Source organism: Benincasa hispida, chromosome 11 (assembly GCF_009727055.1).
Source record: "Benincasa hispida cultivar B227 chromosome 11, ASM972705v1, whole genome shotgun sequence".
Lineage (NCBI taxonomy): Eukaryota > Viridiplantae > Streptophyta > Magnoliopsida > Cucurbitales > Cucurbitaceae > Benincasa > Benincasa hispida.
Window position 1 is genome coordinate 3,655,847 of NC_052359.1, and position 26,917 is coordinate 3,682,763.

Below are 26,917 nucleotides of genomic sequence, written 5' to 3' on the forward strand. Positions count from 1 at the left end.
ACCGAGTTCCTCTTGGGCCAATGAGAGGGTGGGGCCTTTGTTCAAGACCTGGAGTCAACACTTAAGGGAACAACTTCTCTACTATCCCTAAAAGTGNCTTTGTTCAAGACCTGGAGTCAACACTTAAGGGAACAACTTCTCTACTATCCCTAAAAGTGGTAGGAGTGAATTCTGTCTTGCATCCTATGTCTCCAGCTATCTACCCGGTCTCACCCCTGAAATGGGAGACTTATCGAACCGATGTTGTTGAGTCAATCTTCACCCATACAAATCTAAGGATAATCCAAAATAAACAGGAGATCATAGTTAGCTCAGGATTAAGGTCAAGTTATCTAGGTCATCGCTTTGAAATAGTCAATTTTAAACAGTAAACAACGTTATAAAATAAGAGTGACTTATTTCTTAGTTTGGTCTTATACAAACTATTTACACAATACGTCTCCACTCGCATGCCTCTACATGAACGATTCAGAATCACATCGTTTGTACTAAATACAAAATGGGCCGCATTCGATAGTGTCTTCAGGATAAAGTACCCAACCTTATCCATATACTATAGACTGTTTAGACTATTTACTTGAACTCGATCCACTTTTATATCACTACATAAAATCCAAGTATTCATGTAATAGCCATGAATTTTAGTTTATTGGATTTAGGTTCTTTCTAAAACGAAATGAGCAATTGATACATTCAATAACAACTTTCTTGAATATGTCTCAATAACATCTTTATTGATAACAAAATAAGTTTATTGTTTACAAACTACGAGTTTTAGGACATAAAACTCCAACAGTAACACCGTTGATTGTAGATATTAACAACATTTCATAAGATGACCATATGTAACTCAATCTCATTCCTGAGTGAGTTATGAACTTTTGCTTGTGAGGACTTGCCATTCGATTTGTATGGGCGAGAGTGTCCATGCTGCCGACTTAATAAGCCTACCATTTTGGGGACAAGATCGAGCGGGAAGCTGGGAACATAACTACACAAGATAAAATTCATTCATTATTGACTTTAGGGTAAAATAGAAAAGTTGTTCTCTTAAGTGCTAACTCCATGTCTTGAACAATGAGGCCCGTTCCGCTCGTTGACCTGAGAGGAATTTTGTTTATAGCATGACCATAAATAGATTGTTTATTAGATGAACAATGAGTCTTAAGGAGCAAGATGTAATCACAGGGGTAAAACGTTAATTTGACCTAGCTGTAATTACGAACAACTTATGAAAGATCGACTTACTTGTAATGATTATATTCATGGACAGAAAAATATTATACAGTGTGAAGAGTACAACTATGGGTATTTAGTGGAGTGACCCATAGTCAATGAATGTTGATTAATGTAATTAAAGAGTTTAATTAATTAATCTTCAATTATTGGAGCTTCGAATTTGTAGGTCTAATGGGTCCCCCTGCTAGCTTACTATTAGGTAAAATAAGGATTAAAGAGCTTTGGAATAATTTGAATTGTTCAAATTAAATAAGGGAATGTATATTAATTGCAAAAGATAATTAATATAATGTATATAAATACATTATAATATAAAATTAATTTTAAATGTGATTCAAAATTAACCTATAAAATATGAGAGAGAAAATATATTTGAATAATATTCAAATAATAAAAAAAATATGGATGAGAATCATATTAAAATTATAGTATAAAATTAACATGAATGATATTCAAATTAAGACTATGGGTTATGAGAGAGATGTGCATTTGAATATGATTCAAGTGTAAGTTTAGTTAAATATATGATATTTAATTAAATTATCGAAAATTTTCACATATAGAAAAAATGTCAAACTATTTACAGAAATAGTAAAAAAAAAAAAATATGATAAACACTGATAGACTTCTATTAGCGTCTATCGGTGATAGAATTCTATAAGTTTCTAGCACTGATAGACATTGATAGATTTCTATCATTCTCTATATATAAAAAAGTTATTTTATGTAAATAGTTTTCCTTATTTTTTTTAAATTTTGAAAATACTTCTAGATTAATTATATATAATTAAATTAGTTAAATAAAATAAACTCCCTTGCATTATGCAGGGGAGTGGGGAAGTGGACTCACTCTTTTATTTGTAGATGGTCTGCAAAAACAAGGGAGAAGTTTTTTTTTGAAAAAAAACCAAAAACAATCCCCCTCTCACATCAATCTCTTATACTCACAAAGTTTACAAAGAACAAAAATTCCTTTGTAATTTTCTTCCAAATTTTCGAAAAGGTTCCCACCAACCCATCATTTGTCAAAGATATAGTGGGGAAGCCCTTGTGGTGGTGTCCTATTCAAGATCCAAGAAGAGAATGAGAGATCGTATTGTTTTGAAGAATTGGAGAAGGTTCAAAGAGTTTTCTTTAAAGGCAATCCATTTTCCTTATAGTTCACTTCTGCAAAAGGCATGCTTAAATTTGTTATTTTCCTTCTCCGTATCTCTTTGTGTTTCTAAATCGAATTTAATAGCAAGACAATTGATCGCTTCCATTTGGGATTCGACCTCTTCAAGTAAAAGGCTGAGAAGATTCATATTGGGATCTAGCATCGAAATGGCTAAAGCACCAAAAGCATTGTAACGTCAGACGACCCTTGATTGAACTTGATCACATTCCTTTTGGTTCATAAGAACCAAAGCACTGTAAGAACTTTTCCCAACTACTCCTTCAGATAAAACTCCCTAATGAACTCTCAATAATCAAAGGTGGACAATATTCTCCTATCATGGGAAAACACACCGGCATTAGTGTAAGGAATGCGATCAAAGTTCCACATTGGTTAAATGAGGAGATGTCATAAGAATATAAGTAAGACAACTATCTTCAATGGTGTTAGACCTTTTGGAGTGAAACCAAAAACAAAATCGTGAGGGTTTATGCCCAAAGTGGATAACATCATCGAAAGAGTGGATGACACTCTGTGTGGAAAGAATTGGAATCCCAAAATTGTTTTACAGAACAAACAATCAAACAGAGAACAAAAATCGGAAGACCATTCACCTTTGAAGACCAAAATTCTTCATGTTCCTCTCATAGTAACGAACTATTAGAACTCATGAACAACCAGAACATCGTAGAAACAAATCTCCAAAACTCGAACACAACCATATGACAACCTCGGTACTCTCAAATATTCAACCTTCTCACTTCCATATGTTAGTTGATGAGAGAATAATGGGGAAGTGGAAAAGTTGTCAAATGACTCCATTCCCTAATGACTAAATTATTTAATTAAACAAAAATCAATTTTCTTTAATTTATATATATATATATATAAACACACTTATAATATAACCTATAGTTTAATATTATCATATTTAACCTATAGTATTTAATATGAATGAAATTTATATTAATTTTAGTATTTGAACCATAATCAAATATTCATGTTCTCTCAAATAAAACTTTATATTATTATATCTCATATAAATAATGTCATATTAGTTATATCTTATATAATTAATTCCCTTTGTTAATTTGAACAATCGAATTAATCCAAACTAATTCGATTATCTTTAATCCCAATTGAGCTAACAAGGAGACTTGATGGACCTATAGATTGAAGCTCCAATAGTACTTGATTAATTAATTAAACTCTTTCGTTGAATTAATCAACTTCCATTAACGGTTGGTCACTCCATTAAAGACTGATAGCTACACTATTCACATTATAGATAAATTTATGTAACCATTGGATATAACCAATCAACAGTGTGTTGACTGACCCGTCACAAATTGCTCGTAAATACAGTTGGGCCAAAATTACCGTTTTTCCCGTGTAGTTACATCTAACTCCTTAAGTACCACCGATTTCTCTAATGAACATTAAGTTATAGTCTAACTATAATCGAATCCCTCTTGAGCTAGGAGAGGGTGTGACACCACATTGTTCAAACCCCGGAATCAGCCCTTGAGAGAGCAATTTTTCTACTTATCCTAACAGTAGGGAAATAGTGAATTTCTTTTTGTGCAGATGCATTCCTAGCTCCTCAATCAGACGAATCTCCAAAATGGTAGGCATACTTAGTCACAAAACTGGCCACTCTCATTCATACAAATCAAATGACCGTCTTCATAGGCAGGAGTTTACAACTAACTCAAGATTAAGGTCAAATCATCTATGGTCATCCTGATGAAATGTAAATCTCTTATAGCAACGGTGCTATACGAAGAGATTATTCATTTCGTGGTCTGGTCTTATATGAACTTTTTGTATAGAATACCCCTACTCACATGCCTCTACATGAATGATTGGATCAAATCATTTATATCACTTTACAATAATTGTAACAACTATAAAGCAGGTCGTATTCATAGTGTTACCAGAATACGATACCCAACCTTATCCATCTACTACAGACCGTTTAGGTTATCAATTAAACACGATCTACCTGTATATCTCTACATACATATTTAAGTTGCAGAAGATAACCTTGTATTTTAGTTTATTGATTTTTGTGAGTTAATGCAACTAAATGTCGAATAAAATACCTCATATTTTATTAGATAAATGAAAAGTTTGTATAATACAATTACAAACTACAATCATACCATTGTGGAGAGATATGGAGTGTCGTTTGTTAGGGTCAATTAAAAACATAAAGAAAATATTACAAAATCATTCCTAAAGTATGATGGTAGTTGAATTTAAACCCTCAAACTTACGTAATTATAGAAATTGTAACAATTGTATAAGTTCAAGAGTTCAATTTCTACAATTATTGTAAGTTTGTTAGGGTTAATTAAAAATATAAAGGGAAAACCATTCCTAAAGTATGATGGTAGTTGAATTGAAACCCTCAAACTTTCAATGGTAAAATTATGAAACCCTCAAACTCACATAATTGCAGAAATTGCAACAATTATATAAGTTTAAGGGTTCAATTTTTACAAATATTCTAAATTTGAGGGTCCAATTTTAACGCTCATATAAGTTTGAGGACTCAAATTTTGCAATTACCACTAAACTTCAAAGATGATTTTTATCATTTACTCAAAATGAAATAAAGGTATGATTATCTTTTAAGCTCAAGAGTTAGGTGGTTGATAGGCATTTTAAAAGTGGAGGAACTAAAATAAAATGAATTTGAAAGCTCAATGATGAAAAAAGACCATAATTAATGAGATTTAAACTTTACTTGATCATTTTAACATTTTATTTATTTTTTTAATTTATAATTTTTTTGTTTGCCAATTTCATCCATGGCTGACATTTGAAGAAATTTTAAGGAAAAGCCTGCCCGAGTTTGAAATTTGAGTCAAATTGAAGTTTTTTCCTCATGAAAACATGGTTGACTTTTTGAAACTTGAAATAATCATCTAGATTTGCTTTTCCTAGCTCATGTGTTCCCACAATCATCTCCTTTATAACGAAAACTTGTCTTTAACATGTATTGAAACTTTACTTCGAATAATTTGAAATAGGTTGAATCGTACTTCCATTAAAAAATTAAGATGCATAGTTAAAGTTAGTTTAATACTACTTAAGTTAAATCAATACAAATTTACTTTAACTTCAATCACATTTAAGTTAACTTTAACTTAAATTCATCATAGATAAAGTTGGAGTGCATTTAATGCAATCTCAATCGGAAGTTCTTTTTTACGTAAACAAGCGGAATGTGCTCCAATAAACTTCGTCCTTGTTGTGCATAATTAAACTTTTTGGCCTCAATTCATGAATATCATTATGATTCCATAAGATCATATCAATGATGTATATGAGTCAAGATTTCAAGTTGGATGAATTTGAGCAGCACTAATTGCTACATGTTATTCGACATGAAGAGAAGAAAAGAATTGATGTTTGCATGCAAAATAAATTGCACACATGATGGTGCTCGCGCGAAAAACTCTAGTTCTTAAATCATATTAGAGTTTTCGTGTCAACTATCAATAAGAGTGTGTGAGACTTTTCATTGTACTTAGATATGGGGTGTTTGGGTTCCTAAAAGAATTTGACGTCTATCTTGTCATTTCAGGTGTCAATCACTCCAACTGTCCAAGATTCTTATCAACTTATTGATGACATCAATTAAGATCCAATACAACATAGTATTATTATGATTTTATTATGATTTTTGGTAGCGTTGTGACTTCTGATGTTGAGTTGCCATTGGGATTACTAACCACCTTGGTTTGGGAAGAGGAACATCTGACTTGACTCATCCTTTTTAAGGTTACTTTTAGAGATGAAATAAAATTTGAATGTAGGTACAAAACTCTCAAATATATTTTACAAGTATTATAAGTAGCATACTAAAATAATTAGATTTTTTTAAGAATAATAAAAGAACGAGTCTTAGATACATGACTGAACGCTTCCACCTCTATACACCCTCGATATATATCACTACCTATCAAACTATGTATCTGAACACAGTTAATTTCATTAAAGCAAAATTCTTAGTTATAAAAGATAACAAACTAGTACTTGCCTATAGATGAAAACTTAAATAAAATATTTCGAAATTTTGAGATGAATTTCAATTATGACCTATTGTAGTGGTCAAAAAACTTTCAAAGATGTAGGAGAATTTTTTTTAAACCATCGTGATATGATTGAAAAAAACCTAAAAGTTGGGAGATATTTTGAATAAGTTGACCTAATTTCTTAAAATAATAACAATTATATATGAAAAAGACGCAAATATCCTTACATAGTGCCAGCTTGGCAGCAGTTCATTGAAGAAACATACAAGGCCATTTTAGTAATTCCGTTGCGAAATTTCTTTCGAATTAAAAAACCAAAGAAGGCGATTTCTGGAGTTTCAGTCCGATCTTCTTCTTCCCGATCCTCTTCTTCATTTCAATTTCCCGAAGGAGGTGTTCGTTCAAGCACACCCCCTTGGGGATTTTTCTCTTCCTTTTCCTCTCTAATGGCATCCGACAGCTTCTCCGATAAGAACCTTGTCTTCAGAAAACTCAAAGCCAAGTCCGATAACAAGGTATTCCTTTTCCTCTCTCTCCATTTCTTATTTGAATTTCTGTCTGTTTCGTCTCCATATTGTGTTTCCTCTTTCCGATCCGTGTGTTTCATGTCGAGATCTTTGATCCCCTGTTGAAACGGAACAGACCCACTTCGTTGGCTGTGGTTATTATTGTTGTCGTTGTTTATTTTTTCAGATGTGCTTTGATTGCAATGCTAAAAATCCAACTTGGGCTTCTGTTACCTATGGGATCTTCCTCTGTATTGATTGTTCCGCTGTGCATCGCAGCCTTGGCGTCCATGTTAGTTTCGTCAGGTGATTTTTCTATTTGGGTTTTGATTTTGATGCCCTCTGGTTTTGATTTGTGGCTCTGAATTAACCTCCCTTGAATCGTTTGTATATGTTTGTTTTCCAAATAGAGTATGTCTAGCTATTGGAAGTGCATTGTATTGCTAGTGTCTTATTCTCACGTCTCTTCTACATGTTGAGTCATTTATGGTAAACCATGTCTTCCTACTTGCTTGCCATGTCTTACGCTCTAACATGACTCATGTTTCAGTGGCATACTCAGAATGTTCTTTGAGATGGGTCCATATAAATTCATTTAACCTTGTATCTAAGAATGTTTGGGTTGATGTTGGCAGGCACTCATAGATTCTTTCCAAGAAACCTCGAAGTAGGTTATGATAACTACATCATACCATAATTATACGAATTAACGCTTGAAAGTGATGTAAATTATTTGAAAGTGAAGTAAATGGGCATATGTAGATACAACAATGTAGACCTTGTTTGATAACTATTTGGTTTTTGGTTTTATTGTGTTTCGAAAATTAAGCTTATAAATACTACTTCTAGTTATGATATTTCTTTGTTTTGCTATCTACTTTTTACAAATGTTTTCAAAATCTAAACCATGTTTTCAAAACTTAAAAAAATTAGTTTTTTAAAATAGTTTTTGTTTTTTGGAACTTGACTAAGAATTCAAATGTTTCTTTTATAGGGGTGGAAACCATTGTAAATAAATTGTGAGGAAGAAAACACAATGTTCACAAATAGAAAGCTAAAGATGAAATCATTATCAAATGATTATGGATGTTAATTACGAATTTTTACCATGTACTTGAGCTTTTTAGTAGCTTCATTTTGGCCAGAAGAATGAAAACCTGGTGTGCCTCTTTTACAATCTAAGTTGAGAAGATGAAAAAAAGTATCATTGTAAAATATCACTAAGAACTACATTTTTAGATATCAAAATTGTTGTCTTCACAAAAGTGTACATACGCATATATCTGTATGTTGGAGGACGAGGTTTGGCTTGCATTGTACTGCTTATTTATTTATATAGGAAAGTTATGCAATATATTTACATTTTACGAAAGATGCAGATTTCAGAGAAATATTTTGTATTCCCTAAACCTCAGTTTAGGAATGATCCTATGCCCTTCTGCCTTATGTATAACTTGATCTTTCTCTGTAGATCTAGGTAAGCCTAAAGGAAAAAGTTCCGACCCCCCTCCCAACCTGGTAGATCTTCCAATAGTTCGTAGACATGCATGATTATGTTCTTCGGACCAAAAAAATTTATATCCTAAATATTTGCTGCATCTGGATTTTGAATTATTTACCATTTGGAGAAGTCTATTGGTAACTCCTTTGGTTTAGGCTTTTTGCCCCTGTTTGTAAATTTCATATCAATGAATTTTTTTTCTTATAAAAAAAAAACCATTTGGATGCTCATTTTTCCCCCCTTAATAACATCAATGGTAATCACATGATAGTTGACATTAGTGCTTCACCATACATGTAATCCAGATTCCCCTATGTTAACAACTCGTCAGTAGCTGATTTATAAACTGCTGGTCCATTTTGGTTTTGCCACTGTACTGACGATCTAACATTAGTTCATTGTCTCCTCTCAATGGATGGGGCCCTTCATATTTCTTTCTTTCTGTCCTCTACAAAATAAAGACCTAAAACCCTATGGAATTACTGTTGCTTCCGTTCTTAGGGCCAGAAAATTTAGAAAACTAGGAATAGTTGTCTTTTTAAAGAAAGCAGGGGGTTTCGAGGAGACTTCATATATAATTAAATAAAGTACGTTCATATGAGTGTTCATTGCCAAATGCTTTTGTAACTACCCCTTCTTAATTTTTGCTAGTTAGGTGTCTCAGTTTCCCCATTTAATGCCCTAGTCAGGCTACTGGGCGCCTGGGGTTGACTGAGTCTCAGTCACACTGTCCAATTTTGTCAACTTCATTTTCTAGTCTATTACTTATTAAAACCAAATGTTACAGTGAAAGTTTTACCGAAAGGGTTCTTATAAATAGGTTTTTTCTTTAATAGTAAAGGTTTAATGTTTTCTAAAACTATAGTGAATGGTTTATAATTAAATTAAATGAAGCAAATACCGGTAAAAAGTAGTTGTACTCAAGTGGAATTTGAAAAGACGATTTACATCATTGCATGGACGGTGAGAATGAAAGCATCCTTTTCTGGGAACTTAAAGTAATCTCAGTATAATTTTGACATTATTAAATGCCATTTTTTTAATTCTATACTCACCAATGCGATAACATCAGTGGCCTTAAAGAAAGCGCTACATATACTGAGCCAACAGAACTCTTATCTGCCTTCTGGAAGACCGTTGGTGCACTTTATCTCTAATTTCTTTGCAAGTCCTGTTGGCATTTAATACACGTGGCTTCCATAACATGCTACTTAGGATTTCAAATAGAATAAAGTGCCAAAGGTTATGGCATAATTATTTTGAAAAGTCTGTTACACTACAAGTCCCCTTATAATGGTAATTATTTGGATGTTATTAAGTTTTTCAATTTATGTAGGTCCACGAATTTAGATTCTTGGAGTGTGGAGCAGCTTAAAACAATGAGCTTTGGAGGGAATAACCGAGCACAGGTTTTCTTTAAGCAGCATGGATGGACCGATGGAGGCAAAATTGAGGCCAAATATACGTCAAGAGCTGCTGAATTGTATAGACAACTACTTTCGAAAGAAGTGGCGAAAAGTATGGCAGAAGAGCCGGCATTGCCATCTTCCCCAGTTGCTTCTCTATCAGGCCAAGTAACAAATGGCCCTCCTGTCAAGACTAATGAAACTGTGAAAGAGAATGTCTCAGGAAAGCAAGAAGCTCCAGAAGTTTCTGCTTCACCAAAAGCTTCTCAGACGGTATTTTCTAGTACTGTCAAGAAGCCCATTGGTGGGAAGAAGCCAGGGAAGACTGGGGGACTTGGTGCCCGAAAGCTTACTACAAAGGTAATAATACCAATGCATTCGACCACTGTGAAATGACCGTATATTGCTCATGAATTGTTGTTCTTTTAGATAAAGTCTTTAATCTAATTTTTTATTGACTTTAAATATAGTTTTTGTAATACAGTTTCCATGACCTTATAATTTGTATTATTCTGTGCAGCCAAGTGAAAATCTATATGATCAGAAACCTGAAGAACCAACAGTTCCAATTTCATCTTCAACGGCGCCCAAAACTGCTGCAACTGGTTCATCTTTTGCATCTCGCTTTGAATATGTAGAAAATGTTCAATCATCTGATGTGAATGCTAGTGGCTCTCATGTAGTTAGCCATGTAGCTCCCCCAAAGGCAACAGGCTTCTTTGCTGAATTTGGAATGGATGGTGGTTTTCCAAAGAAAGGCAGTTCCAGTTCCTCGAAAGTGCAGGTTAGACATTGTACTTTGGATTTTCTAATGATTTTGGCATGTTTCACTAAATCAGGCGTGGAAAAAGTGAGGAATTGTCTAATGTAGGCCGTAAATCCGAAACTCATTGCTTTTGTCACCCTGCCATTACTCATGGATCATGTTTATCCTTAGTCTTGGATAATTATTTGGTGTTTCTTAATGCACAGTAGCTAGCTTCTTGAATCTTTTGTTTTCATGTAGATGTAATTAGGCCTTTTGGTGTCCAAGAATGAAGTGCTCTTAATTGAAGCATAATTTAGGTACTCAAAAAATGAATTACTCTGAAAAATGGATACATTTGTTTCCGAATTTCATGGGATGAAAATCTCTGACAGTGTCTGTTCCTTGTTGTATTGTTGACATGGGTTTCCTGGGGAATTTTCTTGTTTTGAATAAGTTTTGTGTACATCCCTTTGCAATTTAACATAGCCGTGGGTGGTGTGTTTTATGTTTTCTTCTGATGCTACCTGTATTTTTTTTTTTTTTTTTTTTTTTTTTTTGATATTCGTGAGTGTCTGGGCCCGCTTACGCCCACCTTGACTAATCTCACGGGGCAATCCGCTTGACCCTACAACATTTGGGTGTCAAGGAAACTCGTAGGAAATTAATTCTTAGGTAGGTGGCCGCCATGGATTTGAACACTTGACCTCTTAGCCATTTATTGAGACTATGTCTCCTTTTTTACCACTAGGTCAACCCATGATGGTTATGCTACCTGTAGTTTCTATATTTATTTCTATCATTTTCTACATTTTATTCTCTTTATATTTATATTCATGGGAATCATAAACGTGCGCATATATGGATAAGAAGCGATCTATTGTTGGTCAAACATAACCCATCAGAATTCCCATAAATAAAAATATTCAGTAATGGCATCATGGCATGCATAACGGGTATCATACTGATTGAGGACATGGGTCCATAATAGTCTCTTCATTTGGTCTCCGTTCTCACAAAATGATGATGTTAGATTGAAGAAAGTGATGAAGCAAGGAAGAAATTCTCCAATGCTAAATCTATTTCATCAGCCCAATATTTTGGTGATCAGAACAGAGCTGATGCTGAAGCTCAGGTCTCCCTGCAAAAGTTCTCGGTATGTACCTTTATCGTTAATGAAGTGGAAATTGTTGTCCAGACTTTTCTAGTCATACTATGCATACAGACCTCTTACCATTTGAACCTTAAATCCTTCTTGATGGAGCAGGAACTCCTTTTATATGTTCTATATTATGTTTTTCACTTATTGAGGATTTATAATTTACGTTACATATAATTTCCTGACATGTCAAGGACGTGTTTTAGACACATTTGGATGTACATGTTTTGAAAAAAAGAAAAACCCTTTCTAGATGAAGATGCCACTAACACTGGGGAAAACGAAGGTTAGTAAAAGCTCAATTAAAAAAGAACCATAAACTAAATGTATTGAAGAAAAGGGCGAAAACACCTGTCTCATGTGCTACTCTTTTTAGAAGTCAACGTGTCCGTGATGTGTCATTTCGGTGTTGTGTCGAGTCTGTTTCTGTTTTTGTGACGAGGCTCTGGCACTGAGTTAATGCATCTTTAACTTTTGGTATCCAATATCTTGTTTAATGCTTTCTACAGATTGGATGGAAGTCGTTTCTTTGTAATGCTGATATCTCTGAATGCTTAAATTAAATGGGTCTATAGTGCCTTCATTCCCCTTACTCACCATCCTCCTATTCGCAGGGCTCAGCTTCCATCTCTAGCGCCGATCTATTCGGTAACCAGCGAGATAATCCTTCCGTCGATCTTACTGCAACCGAGTTTATTAACCGGATTTCTATTCAGGTTCTATACTAATCCAAATCTAATTAGTGCAGTTGTGGTTGGGTTTCTTGATTTTCATAGCTTGTATTACATACATCCATTTCCTTTGTCAGGCACAGCAGGATCTTTCTTCTCTCAAGAACATTGCAGGAGAAACAGGGAAGAAGCTAAGCTCTTTGGCATCCACATTAATTACAGATCTTCAGGACAGAATCATTTGATTATTTTCAAGTGTTTCCCCATTGTAGAATTTGGCTTCAACTCGATACGGTTTTTATTACCAGCTGATTTTATTACTGAGGAATGTAAAGAAATTCAGTTATACAGATTCTTTCAAAAAGCAACCTTTTACACAGGACTTGAATTGGCTGGTTCTTTTGTTTTGTTTTTCTAGCAGCTGCAGTGAACATGTGCTTTAGTTCTTTTTTGTAGCAAACATACCAGATTTTTCACCACCAAAATTTGGCATTCCTATCTCACAACGAGCTTTAGGACCTGAATCTGTATTGAGTTTTGCTTATAGTTGCGAGTTTATTGTATGTGTTTCAATAATAATTGAGTGCTTTATTTTTTTTAAAAAAACTTTATAATTATTATTGAATGTGTAAATCTAGCATGTGCATTTTCTGGTTATTTAATTTCAGATATGTTAAAAGTTTTGGAGACTTTTGGTCCATGAGATTAGTTTTAAGATGTTACTTTTAGATGATGAGTTTTAACTTTTTAACGTGCGAGGTTAATTTGTTGATCGAAGTTGGGGTGGCCAATAGATATCTAAAAATTTAAACTGGTGTAATAAACTTAAAGGCAAAATCTCCCAATTAATAATTAAACCTTCAATTCTTAAATTTATAATTTGATTTTATTTTTTTGTTGGTAGAACTAACACACTTTCCTACAATGCTGTCAAATAATTTTTAAACCACAAACTCATTGCTTAATTTTCTTTTTCTTCTTGAAAAGAAATAATTTATACCCAAAACTAATAATTTATATAAATTGAAATCAATTTATACTCTAACTTTAGAAACCTAAAATTAATAATGGTATCTATTGAAACCTTAGTTTTTCACCTTTCAAAAAAAAAAAAAATTTTTTTAGAAGTTAATCAATTTAGACTATAGATTAGAGTCTCATTTAAAAGTATAATTTTCACTGGTTGATAAAACTTATTTAAATGTAAAAATTTTCGTATATTAAAGATTAATACTAAAATCAAATGGACATTAGAAGTTTTTTAATTTGGGCGATTTTCAATTTTCTCGTATACTTCTATTTTTCTCTACTTTCTTAGATTTTTTTCCTTGCTACTATGAGAGAAGGAATGATTTTAAGATTAAATTGATTAGTTTAAACTTTAAAAGGTATATTGTTATATGGAAATTTAACCAATACAATCCCAACCCAAAGTTGGTATAAATTGATTTTTTCCTTTTATTATTATTTTTGTCTATGGTAAGAATTTTCATTTTGATTTAATAATTTAAGAGAGAATATTATTGAAGAAACTATAAGAGAAATAAGGGAAAAAAAAAAACTACCTCTTTGGTCGGTAGTTTCCATATGGTGAAAAGATTTCAAATGTTCTTTGAAAATTGAATTTTTGTTTTAATTTGGTCCTTAGATTTCAAATTTTACATTTTAACATTAAATTTTCATTCAATATCCACATTTAGTTATTGACGTCAATGTCTATTAATTAATTTAAAAGAATTATGAAGTGAAATATTGAATCTAATTTTAATAGTGATGAAAAATAGTAAAATATAATTAAATACAATCCTTCTAAACTAATTAATATTAAAAATCAAGTTGGAAAAAAAATTTAAATTTAAATGATAAAATTGTAACATTTTGAATAGAGACTAAATTGAAATTAAACTTAAAACCAGTCATCGAAGCATTTTTTAAATCTAATGACGGAATACAAATTAAACTTAAAGCGTAGGGAGAAAAAAAAATATTTTTTCCAATAAATAAATTAGAGTGAAGAGTACAAGATACGATTGAGAGAGCAGTAGTTCAGTTTTGGCCAAAATTAGGTATGAAGTATTTAAAAAGGAACTAAAAAACGAAATCAACTGTCCATTATCGTCTTCCGCGTCTCTTTCTTCTCTTCCCTCTCAAATTTTTTCGTTTTCCCTTTTTGTTCTGAAGCGGAAAGGACCAATTTTTGAGAGTTTTTTGAGTTTTCCCTCCCTTTTCAAATCATATATTAAAACCCTTTCTCAATTGATTTTCGTTTTCCCTCTCTCGTTTCCAATTTTCCCGCTTCAATTTCATCCCAAAACCTTCCTCCCCTTTTCTAATTCTCCTAAACACATCTCTGTTTTCTTTCATTTGAGGGTGTTTTCTCTTCTATTCAGCCTAATTATCTTGTTTTACTCTCTTTAATGACGACCCATTTGGTGGATTCTCAAGAAGTCGATCGATTTTTGGTTCCTCCGTTGGGAATTGAAGGTGGGTCTTGGCCGTCGACTACTACTGAGGATGCCCTAACTCAACAATCTTTAGTTCCGCCTTCGTCTTGCCGTAATGGGAATTTTTCTTTTTCGTCTATTGATGGCTCTGCTAATCAGTTTTGGGGTAATTCTTCGATGAACCCTACTGGGTCTTCGTCATTTTCACCTTACTCGTCTGATTCTGATGGACTCGAGCCATTGCCCTCTTTGCCGGGATCGTCTTTGGAGTGGTCTTCTTCAGAGGAAGCTTTTCCAGCAAATTCAGTGTCTGCCCAAGAAACCGAATCTTTTTCAGCGGTGAGCCCCTCTTTCAATTAGTTCTTTGTAATTAGTTGCAATTGACATCATCTTTTCCATTTATTTCTCTTTATGGGGTTTGATTTGGTTATGTTCTGAATTTGTAGGGTGCGGGGCTTGCAAATTTGGGGAATACTTGTTTTATTAACGCAATCTTGCAGTGCCTCACTCATACTGCTCCATTTGTGGAGGGTCTTCGGTCTGCCAATCATGATGTGCCTTGTAACAGTAAGATCTTTGTCACTACCAATGTGCCCTCTCTGTTTCTATAATCTACGTATCGAATAGTTGTTAAAAGAATTGCAAATTTGCATCCGCAGGTGAAGATTTTTGTGTTCTTTGTGCAATTCGAGAACATATCGAGCTCTCCTTAACTTCTTTGGGTGGGATTATCTCCCCACTGAAACTTGTCGATAACTTGAATTGTATCCTTTTTCTTAAGATTTTTGTTAATTAGTGCATTTTGTCTGTTGTGTGATGTGATAGTTTGTAAGGAATTATGTATCTGCCTTAAAGAAACTGCATTTTGATGGGATCGAATTTTGAGTTCTAGATAATCATAATGTGTTATTTTATTTTCTTTAATGGTTTTTGGATACAAATGTTTTGTCTTGCGTGTATTGGAGGTTGCAGTTGTTTTTATTCTTTTATGTTTTATCATATTATCTTTTGAGAACTTTGGTATACTGTTGTTCTTAAAGCTAGCATTAGACTTCTCATCTTTTTTCCGGAGATACCAGCAGGAAGATGCCCATGAGTTCATGCAGTGCTTCTTGGATAAACTTGAAAGATGCCTGGTTTCAGAAGCAAAGGATCGGATTTCTTCTGAGGATGATGATCTAGTGAATAAGGTGTTCGGTGGTCGTCTCATAAGCAATGTAAGAAAGCGAATTATCTGTTCTGTTCTGTTTTTCTGTCTTAAGCTTCAGTGTCTTGTATTTTAACAATCTGCGGTATATTCAGCTATGCTGCTGTAGTTGTGGCCATAGTTCCGAAACCCACGAGCCTTTGGTTGACCTGAGTTTGGAAATTGAGAATGTAGACTCCCTTTCTAGTGCTCTGGAGTCTTTCACCAAGGTGGAAAGGATTGGTGATCCAGAGACGAAATTTAAGTGTGAAAACTGCAACGAAGAGGTGTTGGTGGAGAAGCAGCTTAAGCTGGAAAAAATCCCCTTGGTTGCTACATTCCACTTAAAAAGATTCAAGGCTGATTGTTCTTTTGTTGAGAAAATCGAAAAGCACTTGGACTTTCCACTAGAGTTAGATTTGCAGCCGTACACCCTTGGAGGCCAGGATGCAGAGGTGAAGTTTAACTAAATTCTCTTATCATATTGTGTAAAGTTTGTACTTGAAATGTCATTACTATCTTGAAATGTAGAATATTTGAGCCCTGTAATATATTTTAACAATTGGTTTAGAGGTTCATTACTGAGGTTCTCTCTCTCTCTCCCTTTGATGATAATAGGTGGGGCACAAGTATGAATTATTTGCCATTGTGGAACACACAGGATTTTCCTCTACTTCTGGGCATTACTTCAGCTTTGTTCGCTCCTCTCCTGATACGTGGCATAGAATGGATGACTCATTGGTATGACATTTATGAAGTATTTCTTCAAGTTTGTTTAGTTTTTCAATTCACTGCAAGGATTTGGCCTGCTAGATACACGGGTGACGATTAAATTAGTGATTATAGTCTCCTTTCCAGTTTTTATTTGTTTCATGTTTTCTTCTTTCCCGGCATTTGGCTACTTGCTTTTGGTTGTATATCAGTAGAACCTTTTGGTATCTCATATCATCATTTTTGAAATTTTAGTAGCCATTACTTTTGAATTACTACATTTGATCTAATGTGTTGCAATCTTTTTGGTCTTGAGGATAATTAATCATTAAGGGTATGCTGGTATAACCTAACTGGAATTCTGTTATGTGCTTCTATTAATGGAGCTACTGATTCTCCATTGATTTAGAGTGCGGTAAGCTTTTTCTGAAGAAGAACAACTCTCTGGTTTTGATGTTATGCAGGTTACTCCGGTCAGTGAAGGTTATGTGCTGTCACGTGAGGCCTACATTCTGTTATATAAGAGGAAGGGAACTTCATGGTTCTCAAGTTTAATCCAAAGACCAGATCCTTGCTTGAATTCAGATTCCTCAAATCCATCACCCAAGTCAGTTTTGCAAAATATTGATACTGTTTGCTCTTCGTTTGCTGCTGAGTCTAATGTCAATCGTGAAACTACGAATGCACTGGCTGATACTTTGCGACCAAGTCCTCGGTTTTCTTGTGAAATGGGGAATCAAGATACTGGTGCCAATAATTTGGAAAATGCTACTTCCACTAACTTGCATATGTTTGAGAGTGCGACAACTAAGTTATCTTCTCCCATCGTAACTAAGAACCTCTGTTCGAATGATGAAGATGAATGTATCGATGGTTTTCACCCTCTATCGCCTATGAGATCTCCCAGCCCCGATAATATTTTCCAGACTCCAGGTAAAGCCTTGTTCTAATCTCTATATGTTTTCTATTTAATAGTTGGTTGGTTGGACTATATTTAATATCTGGAATTGTTTGTACTTTGTTCAGAACCACAATACCGAATCCCAGACGATCATCTGAAGGCAGAAAAGTGCTCGACATCTGGACGGTCATTGCATAAAGGTGTGGAAGATTCTGAAAGAAAAGCAGCCCTGAGGTACATTAAGAAGAGCATGCCAGGTTCGAGAGGGTCGAAAATGATTGCTGCTATATTGGGATCTCAGAGTGAAGGCTCCTCCTTGAACAAGAAGAAGAGACTAAGGTCATTACCATGTAAAAGGTCAAGCCCGCCTAATACTCGTCGCAAAACAAGTATAGTTCTGTGATGCATTTCATGGCAGCCGAAAACTGAAGTGAACCAAGTCGATAGATTTTGCTTAGCCTTCCTCTTTAAAGTTGTGTAGGCTATTTTTGTTGTTTAATTGGTAAATATGTGGTGGTGGAAGACCTTTAAATTTATTTCTAGCTACATAAAGTTCAGGTTTTGGGTTTGACCTCAGTCGATCAATGTTTTTTCAATCTGTATAGAGAACATTTTCAACTCCGATGCTTGACATGTTATATAATCAAATTCATGAGTGTGACAATCAAGTTTCAATTTGTTTTAAAGCAATTTTGTTAGTACTTTCCAGTCTTGACTGTGATTTTTAGAGATGATTACTATGATCAATATTATAAGGATCACATCAATTTGGAGCGGGTGAAAATTTTCTATACTATAGGAGTATGAAAAATTCTCCATACTACCTTTAGTTATTGTGTCTCATGTCAATGTGATTTTAAAAATTTGGTGAAATTTACTGACATCATTGTGCGGTCTATAAATATTAATGAAGATAAATTTATAGCTTAAACAAATGGAGTATGAAACTATGGGAGTACTAGAAACTTTCTTGGAGCTTTTGAGTGTGGAAATAATTGATTTTGACAGAATCAATGGAAGATATTGATTGTTAGAGATGTTTGTTGGTTTCTTGAGCAGATTTCTATGCATATTCTTGTAAGTATCAAACCTTGTTATTTAATATTCTCAAGCCAGCTAAACAAGAATTATATTCAAAACACTGCCAAGTCTTCCAACAATACTGTTTTTTCTTTCCTTATTTTCTTCTTCTGTGCCATGGCAGAGGCTGGAAATGAAGCCATGGGAGACGATACGCCGACACCAACCCCGACTCCGACGCCGACTTTGAGCTCATCATCAGAGGCTGCGAGTAGACACGTAGTCGTCGTCATGGATGGAATGGAAGAGTTCACCACGGAGCCACTCAAGTGGGCGTTGGATAATGTTATTAAGCCTGGTTGCGTCGTTACTCTCATCGGTGCAATGCCGTGGCTCAATATTCCTCGTTAGTTCTTTCATTTTTTTTTTGTCAAGTGTAAGATTCTTCTAGTGGTTTGTGAAGATCATTACAAAAATTAATTTGGTTTGATGTAAACTATGTAGTTTCATCCAAAACATGGTTGGATATTTGGCCAATAAATTTGGAGGAGATGTCCTTTGAGAGAGGGGAAAGGGAGTACCTTAGTGAAGCCAAGTATGCTAAACTTGAAGCTGTGATATCACTCTGTAGAAAATATGGGGTATTTATTTTATTTTATTTTTGGTTATTATTTTCAAAGCATATTTTATCATTGAATTTGTATTATTACTTTTCTTTTCAGGTTGTGCCACAAAAAAAAGTTATAATGGGTCATCCACTTAGATTGCTTATTGTTGAGCAAATCTCCAGCCTTCATGCAACATGGGTTGTATTTGATAAGTAAGTTACCAATTTTATTTGTTTATTATTATTATTATTATTATTATTAATTTATTATTTTTTCAAATAGTATCAAAATACCCCTTTAAAAAAAACCTAGTTATAAAACATTTCATCATATGTTTCTCTATTCTTTTGACTTTTAACACAAAGTCTTGCCTAAAAGTTTGCTCTAAAAAGTCGAAGATATAGTGATTCGAGATGATATCAGCTTCATGAATTTGTTCGAAACCAATCAATCCTTGAGCCATTTCTTTTTTTTCCTCTTATTTTATATTTTTAAAAGTTAGCCAAAATCGTGAAATATTTCAAAAAAGTTAAAAAAAAATTCAAAACAAAAAACAGAAAAGAAAAAGAAAAAGGGAAGACCGATGATATCAAAGTTGAAGAAGTCTAATTATCTCTTTCGTCAAGATATTATAATAATTTTTTTCTTTGCTATCCAAGAAGAAAAAGACGATTTTGTTTTTAGTTTTCGGTTTTTGAAATTTATATTTGTTTTTTTTTTTTTTAATTTCATATAATTCCTAATTTCTTAAAATAGCACTTAAATACTTAGTCTTTTTTTTTTTTATAAAAAAAACGAGTATATAAAAACTATTATTAATATATATTTTTTTAATTTTTAAAATTTAGCTTAATTTTTAAAAATATTGATAGACAATGGATAATAGAACAAGAAAACTTATATGTAAAAGTAGTGTTATAAACTTGATATTTTAAAAAATTAAAAACCACGAAATGAAGCTTTATTGATTTATATTTGATAGTAAGAAAAGTATGAATTATGTATTAAGTGAACTGATGACAATATATAATAAAAATGACAGGCATCAAAGAAGTAACAGAGCATTTTATGCCAAGAAAATTAAATCAAATATGGTGATGCTGAAAGAGGATGGAGGGGTTGATATGATCAATAGGGAGCCTGAATTTCCTACTGATTCCACTTTGGATTCCAAACAATCTTACTATTCATTAAATAGTTAAAATAGCCCACCCTTTATCCTACCTTCGAATGGCAACTCGTGTCTATTTAGTTTGTAAACTTTGCTTTATGATCATTGAACTATACTTTATTTTTCCTGCTTTGCTTTAAACTATTCTTTTATTTGGTTCTTACATTTAACCTTATTGATAGAATATTAACATAGTATGCACATTAGTTGTCTAGTTTGGTGTAAATTTTATTGTGTCAATAATATGAGACTATATCATAAAAATTTAAAGACATACAATATATGTATATATATTTTTTTAAGTTCATAGATTAAATAGGTATACAATATGATAGAATACAATGACTAAATTCATATTTTAACTTAATAAATCTTTTTTTTTCTTTTGTTTAAAAAAGTGGTTGAATCTAGTAGTTTTATACTTTTTGTAGGTAATACTACTATGATATGGGACATGTATAAATTACATCATAACCTATCATGATGTATAGTAGAAGATTTGTAACTTTGATCTTTTGGTTGAGTAAATAGTGTCTTATTTAGTTAAGTTATGTTTACGTTGATCGTGGATTCTGTGTTATTTTGAAATTGACACACATGGTTGCTTCTTTATATCTTATATGTATATTGATTCGTTAAAAAAATGAATGGTCCCAATTAATCGAAATGTATAATTGATCTACAAATATTGTTGGCTATAGAAACGTTGAAACTCATTTTAAAACTTGGTAATATAATTAGCGATGATTTTTATAGATTAACATTTTATTTTTTTAATTCAACCATATGTGGAGGTGAGATTGAAAATTCAATCATGTTTCTCTCATATTTGCATATATTTAAGTAACACAAATGAATTGAAAAGTCATAAATCACACAATCATATTGCATATTTAAGGAAAGGTTTTCAAATCAAACAAGGGTCCCTAATTTCCCATTCTTCAATAATCACAATAGTAAACTTAGTTTATTAAGATCATAAAATATAATCAATAGTCCTTGTTTACCTTAGCTTTCTTCTTCTTACTTTCTTTTTGTTGAGGTATATATAGAACTCGATAGGGATAATTTTGATCAAGGTGCATATCCACCACCATATCCACCGCCCTCTCCACTCCCTCCGCCAGCTCCATACCCTCCTCCTTGGGCACCTCCACCACCATAGCCGCCACCGGAGCCACCTCCTCCGCCACCTCCACGCCCTCCTGCTCCACTTCCTGAGCCACCTCCTTGTCCTCCACCACTTCCATATCCACCACCATTTTCTCCTCCACCACCATAGCCACCTCCAGAGCCGCCTCCTCCACCACCTCCATGCCCTCCTGCTCCACTTCCTGAGCCTCCTCCTTGTCCTCCACCACTTCCATATCCACCTCCGTTTGCTCCTCCAGCGCCATAACCACCACCGCCTCCATTTCCACCACCACCGCCACCTCCGTAACCTGATCCCCCATTACCATAACCACCACCAGACCCAGCTCCACCTCCATTTCCATAACCACCGCCCGGGCCATATCCGACACCGACACCGCCTCCACCGCCACTTCCTCCTCCACCACCACCACCACCATTGCCATAACCACGTTCTTCTCCACCTCCATATCCAGCGCCACTTCCTTCACCTCCACCACTTCCATATCCAACACCTCCATCTGTAGAGCCACCTCCACCTCCACGCCCTCCTCCACCACCACCGCCATATCCAACGGTAACTCCATATCCACCACCAGCACCTTCTCCACCACCATATCCAATAGAAACATGGCCTAACACTGGGGCATGGACATTGCCATCATAGGCAATAAGGGTTCTAGCTGCAGAAGCTAACCCTAGACCCAAGAAAGCAAAGAAAGCAAGGTATTGTACTCTATGGTTCTCCATGGGAACTCAAAACACAAAAGCTATTGCCTAGAATGCATCTTCCGTTCCCTTTATATAGGAATTGGTAGAGTGAGGATCAGCTTCTAAGTGGGCTATAAGCACATGCAAAAAGGGAACGAAAAGGCCCACTACTCATTTGTGTGCCTCTTGCTGTTTCCCATATCTCAATGAATGTATTTTACCAGACAATCAACTTCAACTTTATGCTCATATTTCACCAAAACAATCAACTTCCCATCAACCAACTCAGGTAAAGAGTTAGTAAATCATGAAATTAATACTTTTAATCGTAAGGTTCATAGAATTTTTTGAGTCAAATAAGAAGCAATTTTTTGAGCCAAACAAGAAGTAGAGTTAACAATCTCATTCATTTCAACTTCTAAAATTTTTCTATTATTACGTGAATACTACTCCTTGCTCATATCATAAAATTTATCTCTATATAATATTTGTGGACCCCATATTAATGTTAGTGAGCCTTATCTTATTTTTAAAAACCGTATTGGTGTAGTACATAATAAGTGGAGGTAGTATGGAAGACTGTCCATACTACCATAGTATAGGAAGTTATCCCCAAACTCTTACTCTTTAGGCCAAACAAGTCTTTATAATGTTATTATTAAAACAATGTCCCATTTTTTTTTTCTATATTAGTATGTATATGGTTTTATATTTTTGAATCTTGTTTGAAGAAAGAAATTATCATTATAAGTTTTAAGGAACTAAGTTCATCTTTGATCTGTAGACCATGTGAAGCAATGATATGTCTAGCCAACATGAACATAATTAAAATGACATAAACTTGTACTAAGTCAGAGATTCAATTCTCTCACTCTACATGTAAAAAAAAAAAAAAAAAGAACTGATATGTCCAAACTAGCAATTACCCCTGTAGCAATAATCTTGTCACACATAAATATACTAAAAATAATCAACATGAATGATCCATTATAGCTACTTAGGTAGTCACAAATAATGTTAAAAAAAAAAAAAAAAAAGACGAAAAGTTAACTAAATGAAGACTAATTTCACCACATTTCTAATTAATTTAGATTCCATTGGATGGATTGGATTGTAGAAAAGGATTCCCTTTCGAGAAAAAAAGAAGAAAAAAAAAAAGGAAAAGACTTTTGACCTTCACTTTCAATTGATCATATGGAACTAAAGGAGCATTTATTAATGATTTTATCTATGCATCATGTCATAAATTTATTTCAAAAGTTTACCGATCAATAAAAACAGCTTAAACACATTTACTAAATAATACAAAATATATTATATAATAAATTTATTAAAATCAATACTTTAACATTTCCCTTCTTCGAAAGAGTTAAAAAATTTGTAGAAAACTGACAGATAAAAATCAAATATCAATTAAGGAGGACATAACATTAAAAAATTCAAACATTAAATCTTCCTCTAATACCATAAAAATTTACCATTAAACCTAAACGCTTAAGTCAATTAATAGGAGAAAGTGACATAAATATATATCAATTCATCGAGGTTCCTAATGACTTGTTTAACTATAATATGTGCATATTTTTATGTTGTATTTTTGTTAGATGGATTGATGTGACATTCGACAAATAGTTGGATATATGGTAGTTCATTTACCCACTAGTTTATCCTAGAACCAACAGATTCTTCCTGGAAAAAAGGTTCCTCGACTTCTGCCTGTGGGTAGAAAAGACACATAATATAAAAGGAAAAATTGCTAAAATATCCAGAGTTGATAACAGAGGAAGGAAGGGCCGCATTCTTGTTCCTGAAGGAGCTAACAAAAAAGGATGGGAATCCTTCACGACTATAATCAATCTGAAGACTAAAAAAGAGAATAGAAAATTTAGTAACTATCTTATTGAACTCATCTACGTTGTCAGATAGAGTTTTAGATGAATCCATTTAAACGTGAAGAACTTCTCCTTAAGATACATTTTGCTAGGAAGGTCTTTAGTAGTATACAACTCTTCTAGATTAGTCCAAATTCTATATGCAGTTTCTTGATCTAATACTTGTCTAAGGACACTGTTACTTAGATTAAGAACTAACGTACCGTAGGCTGCCAGCTCCCAATCCTCATTTTCTTGGGCTGTCATCATGGCAGGGAGTGTTGATGGATCAAGGATGGCTTTGTGGGCTTTCTGCTGGCCGAGTATCGCCTTGATCTTGGCCTTCCACAGTCCGAAGTCTCATTTGCCATCGAATTTCTCCACCTCGAACCTTGTTACTGACATTTTGGATGAAAACTTGTGTCTTGAATCTTCAAGAATTGAGATCTTAAATGTCTAGTTGGTCTGATACCACTTTTTTAGGCCTGCTTCCACTTCGTTGGGCCCGTTTCTGCAAAATAAAAGCTAATTAGCCCAAATGATGAAAAATAAAAGAGGCCCTTTACCTTGATCCAATTCGAGAGGCCCTGATCTTTGCCCCAAATTTCTTTGGTTGGTAGGGAACTTGGTTGAGAAGTGCCCACGATTTTCCAGCTGATGGCTTACACGTGGTTGATCCCACTGATTTTTGTCTGATGAAAAATGAAAGACTTTTGATTTCTGATGGGTGATTAATGCAAAATAAAAATTTCTTTCTCTCTAGCTTTCAGATTCTCTCGTTCTCTGCCTTTCTGTATTCTTTTCTTTCTTTTAACCCTAATGCCTTTTTGTTTAATTTGTGCGATTGTTTATGAGTATACGATGAGGATGCTTGCAGTCGGGTAGACGATGGCATAAGAAAAGATGTAGACGATCATGCAATCATGTAGACGATTGCTGGAAGAAAGGTAGACGATCGTACAATCGTGTAGACGATTGTTGGAAGAAAGGTAGACGATCATTTTGTTCTTCTAGATGATATAAAGAAAAAAAGATAAATGATGAGCGATCTTGTAAACGATGAGAAGAGAAGAAAAAATTACACTGTGATGTATGTGGTTCGGCTATGAAAGCCTACGTCCACGGGAAAGAGAGAGTCTTATTAAGAAGCTAAGTCACAGACCCTTTTCTTTACAGATTGTTCAAGATTTTCTTGAAGCTATGTATATGTTGTTGTATTTAAAATTTGTAAATGATGAGTTTATATACTAATTTATGATACAAGTAGTTATAATAACTAACTGTAAAGATTAAAGAAATGTGAAACAACTTCTTGATGTTGATGTATAAGCTTATATTCTTCAATATCAGCGATGAAAAATGGAATAGATTCATAATCCAAACAGTGGCTCAATACGAAGGAATATGGTTGATAGAAAGACATTCCAAGATCCATGGATCTTTTTCCAGAAAGGCAACTAAGGAGTTCGATGAATTCGACACTAAGGGTGAATAGTATCATTTGATAGGCAACGTTGGTATCCCACTGATGCAGTTCCAGAAACTTAAATCAGACAAATTGTACAGCTCGACATGGAAGCAAACAGAAGATAACGGTGACGGTGACAGATGAATAGCTATGAAAAATTTGAACTCTGGAAGTGCCAGTGAAAAGGCCGAAGAAATGATTAAAATGAGGAAGAGAAAATATCTGACTGTTATCGGGAAGGAGAAACAAAAGGTTAATGATAAGGGGGAAGTTCAAATCACAAAGAGGAAAGCCTTTTTCCCTTCCCCACAAAACAAAACTTATTATTGTAATCCTGATAAAGCCCCAACATAAATCACGAAAGGCAATATTGGGCCAAAGGCCTACCAAAAAAAGAAGACAGAAATATTGATTTATAGGGCTTTTTGGCCATTTACCTTTGATAAAAAGAAAGCAGTCCACGATATCCAGACCTATACAAGTGTCCCAACTGAATCCGATATCTCGCTAACAGTTGATCTGGGCCCTTTCTCCCCGATCTTAGAAATGGGCCTCTCTGACGCGTGATATTTAGCCCAGATTTGACTTTAGTAAAAAATACTCAGCATTCTCCAACTCAATCTGAAATTATGAAGAACCGTATAAATGCTCTCTTGAAGACACTCGATTATAAAAAGAAAAAAGAAGACTCAAAGAAGAAAGAAGAAGATTTTAAAAAAGAACTTATTAGCTGGCTAAAGAAAAACAACCTCAGATTGGCAGATGCAGCTGACATAACTACATTCCCTTTACAGCCACCAGATGAAGATAGAAAATGCTTAAAGCCTCTGGGGAATACTAATAGCCCATGAAAGTCCTCGTATGGAATGTAAGAGAGTTAGGCTCTCCCTCCAAAAGAGCTTTAATAAAACAGACTATTTTTAGCTACTGTTTCGATTTCATTCTTCTTTTCGAAATTAAACTTTTTTGTATTACCAAAAATCTGATTAAATCTTTTTGGAGCTCTGTTTGTATAAAATGGATAAGCTTAAAAGCGAAAGGAAAATCTAGTGGTATTTTAATAATGTGGAATGACCTGAGACATGCAATTAAGAGCAGCTTTCAAAAAAAAAAAAAAAAAGATCTCGGCTAATGTAACATTATCAGATGGTTACAATTGGTGGATCACAAGAATTTATGGGCCGACTAAACGTAAAGACAGAATGTGTTTATGGGAAGAACTTGATGATATCAAGCCTATTTGTGCTCCAAATTGGCTTATTGGAG

At 34.0% G+C, this 26,917-nt stretch overlaps 4 protein-coding genes across 5 annotated transcripts; 3 read left to right on the forward strand and 1 right to left on the reverse strand.

Moving 5' to 3' along the window:
- Nucleotides 1–6,770: 6,770 nt before the first annotated feature.
- Nucleotides 6,771–12,889, forward strand: LOC120091375 (probable ADP-ribosylation factor GTPase-activating protein AGD8). Its single transcript, XM_039049377.1, has 7 exons — nucleotides 6,771–6,956; nucleotides 7,135–7,253; nucleotides 9,785–10,214; nucleotides 10,375–10,638; nucleotides 11,633–11,755; nucleotides 12,373–12,474; nucleotides 12,567–12,889. Exons 1-7 carry the CDS (start codon nucleotides 6,888–6,890, stop codon nucleotides 12,672–12,674), a joined length of 1,215 nt encoding a protein of 404 aa, XP_038905305.1. The 5' UTR covers nucleotides 6,771–6,887; the 3' UTR covers nucleotides 12,675–12,889.
- Nucleotides 12,890–14,518: 1,629 nt separating this feature from the next.
- LOC120091980 (ubiquitin carboxyl-terminal hydrolase 20-like) lies at nucleotides 14,519–18,335 on the forward strand. Its single transcript, XM_039050164.1, has 8 exons — nucleotides 14,519–15,212; nucleotides 15,320–15,440; nucleotides 15,533–15,637; nucleotides 15,924–16,090; nucleotides 16,176–16,514; nucleotides 16,678–16,800; nucleotides 17,235–17,703; nucleotides 17,797–18,335. Exons 1-8 carry the CDS (start codon nucleotides 14,847–14,849, stop codon nucleotides 18,072–18,074), a joined length of 1,968 nt encoding a protein of 655 aa, XP_038906092.1. The 5' UTR covers nucleotides 14,519–14,846; the 3' UTR covers nucleotides 18,075–18,335.
- Nucleotides 18,336–18,788: 453 nt separating this feature from the next.
- LOC120090215 lies at nucleotides 18,789–20,685 on the forward strand. Of its 2 annotated transcripts, XM_039047762.1 has the most exons (4): nucleotides 18,789–19,097; nucleotides 19,196–19,332; nucleotides 19,414–19,511; nucleotides 20,342–20,685. In XM_039047762.1, the coding sequence occupies exons 1-4, from the start codon at nucleotides 18,869–18,871 to the stop codon at nucleotides 20,499–20,501; spliced, it is 624 nt and encodes a 207-aa protein (XP_038903690.1). In that variant the 5' UTR covers nucleotides 18,789–18,868; the 3' UTR covers nucleotides 20,502–20,685. The 2 variants fall into 2 exon arrangements, with proteins under 2 accessions (XP_038903690.1, XP_038903689.1); XM_039047761.1 differs by having other exon boundaries at nucleotides 19,196–19,511.
- A 585-nt stretch (nucleotides 20,686–21,270) lies between these two features.
- On the reverse strand, nucleotides 21,271–22,388 carry LOC120090214 (glycine-rich cell wall structural protein 1.8-like). The gene has a single exon (XM_039047760.1). The coding sequence runs from the start codon at nucleotides 22,349–22,351 to the stop codon at nucleotides 21,545–21,547; it is 807 nt and encodes a 268-aa protein (XP_038903688.1). The 5' UTR covers nucleotides 22,352–22,388; the 3' UTR covers nucleotides 21,271–21,544.
- Nucleotides 22,389–26,917: the final 4,529 nt, after the last annotated feature.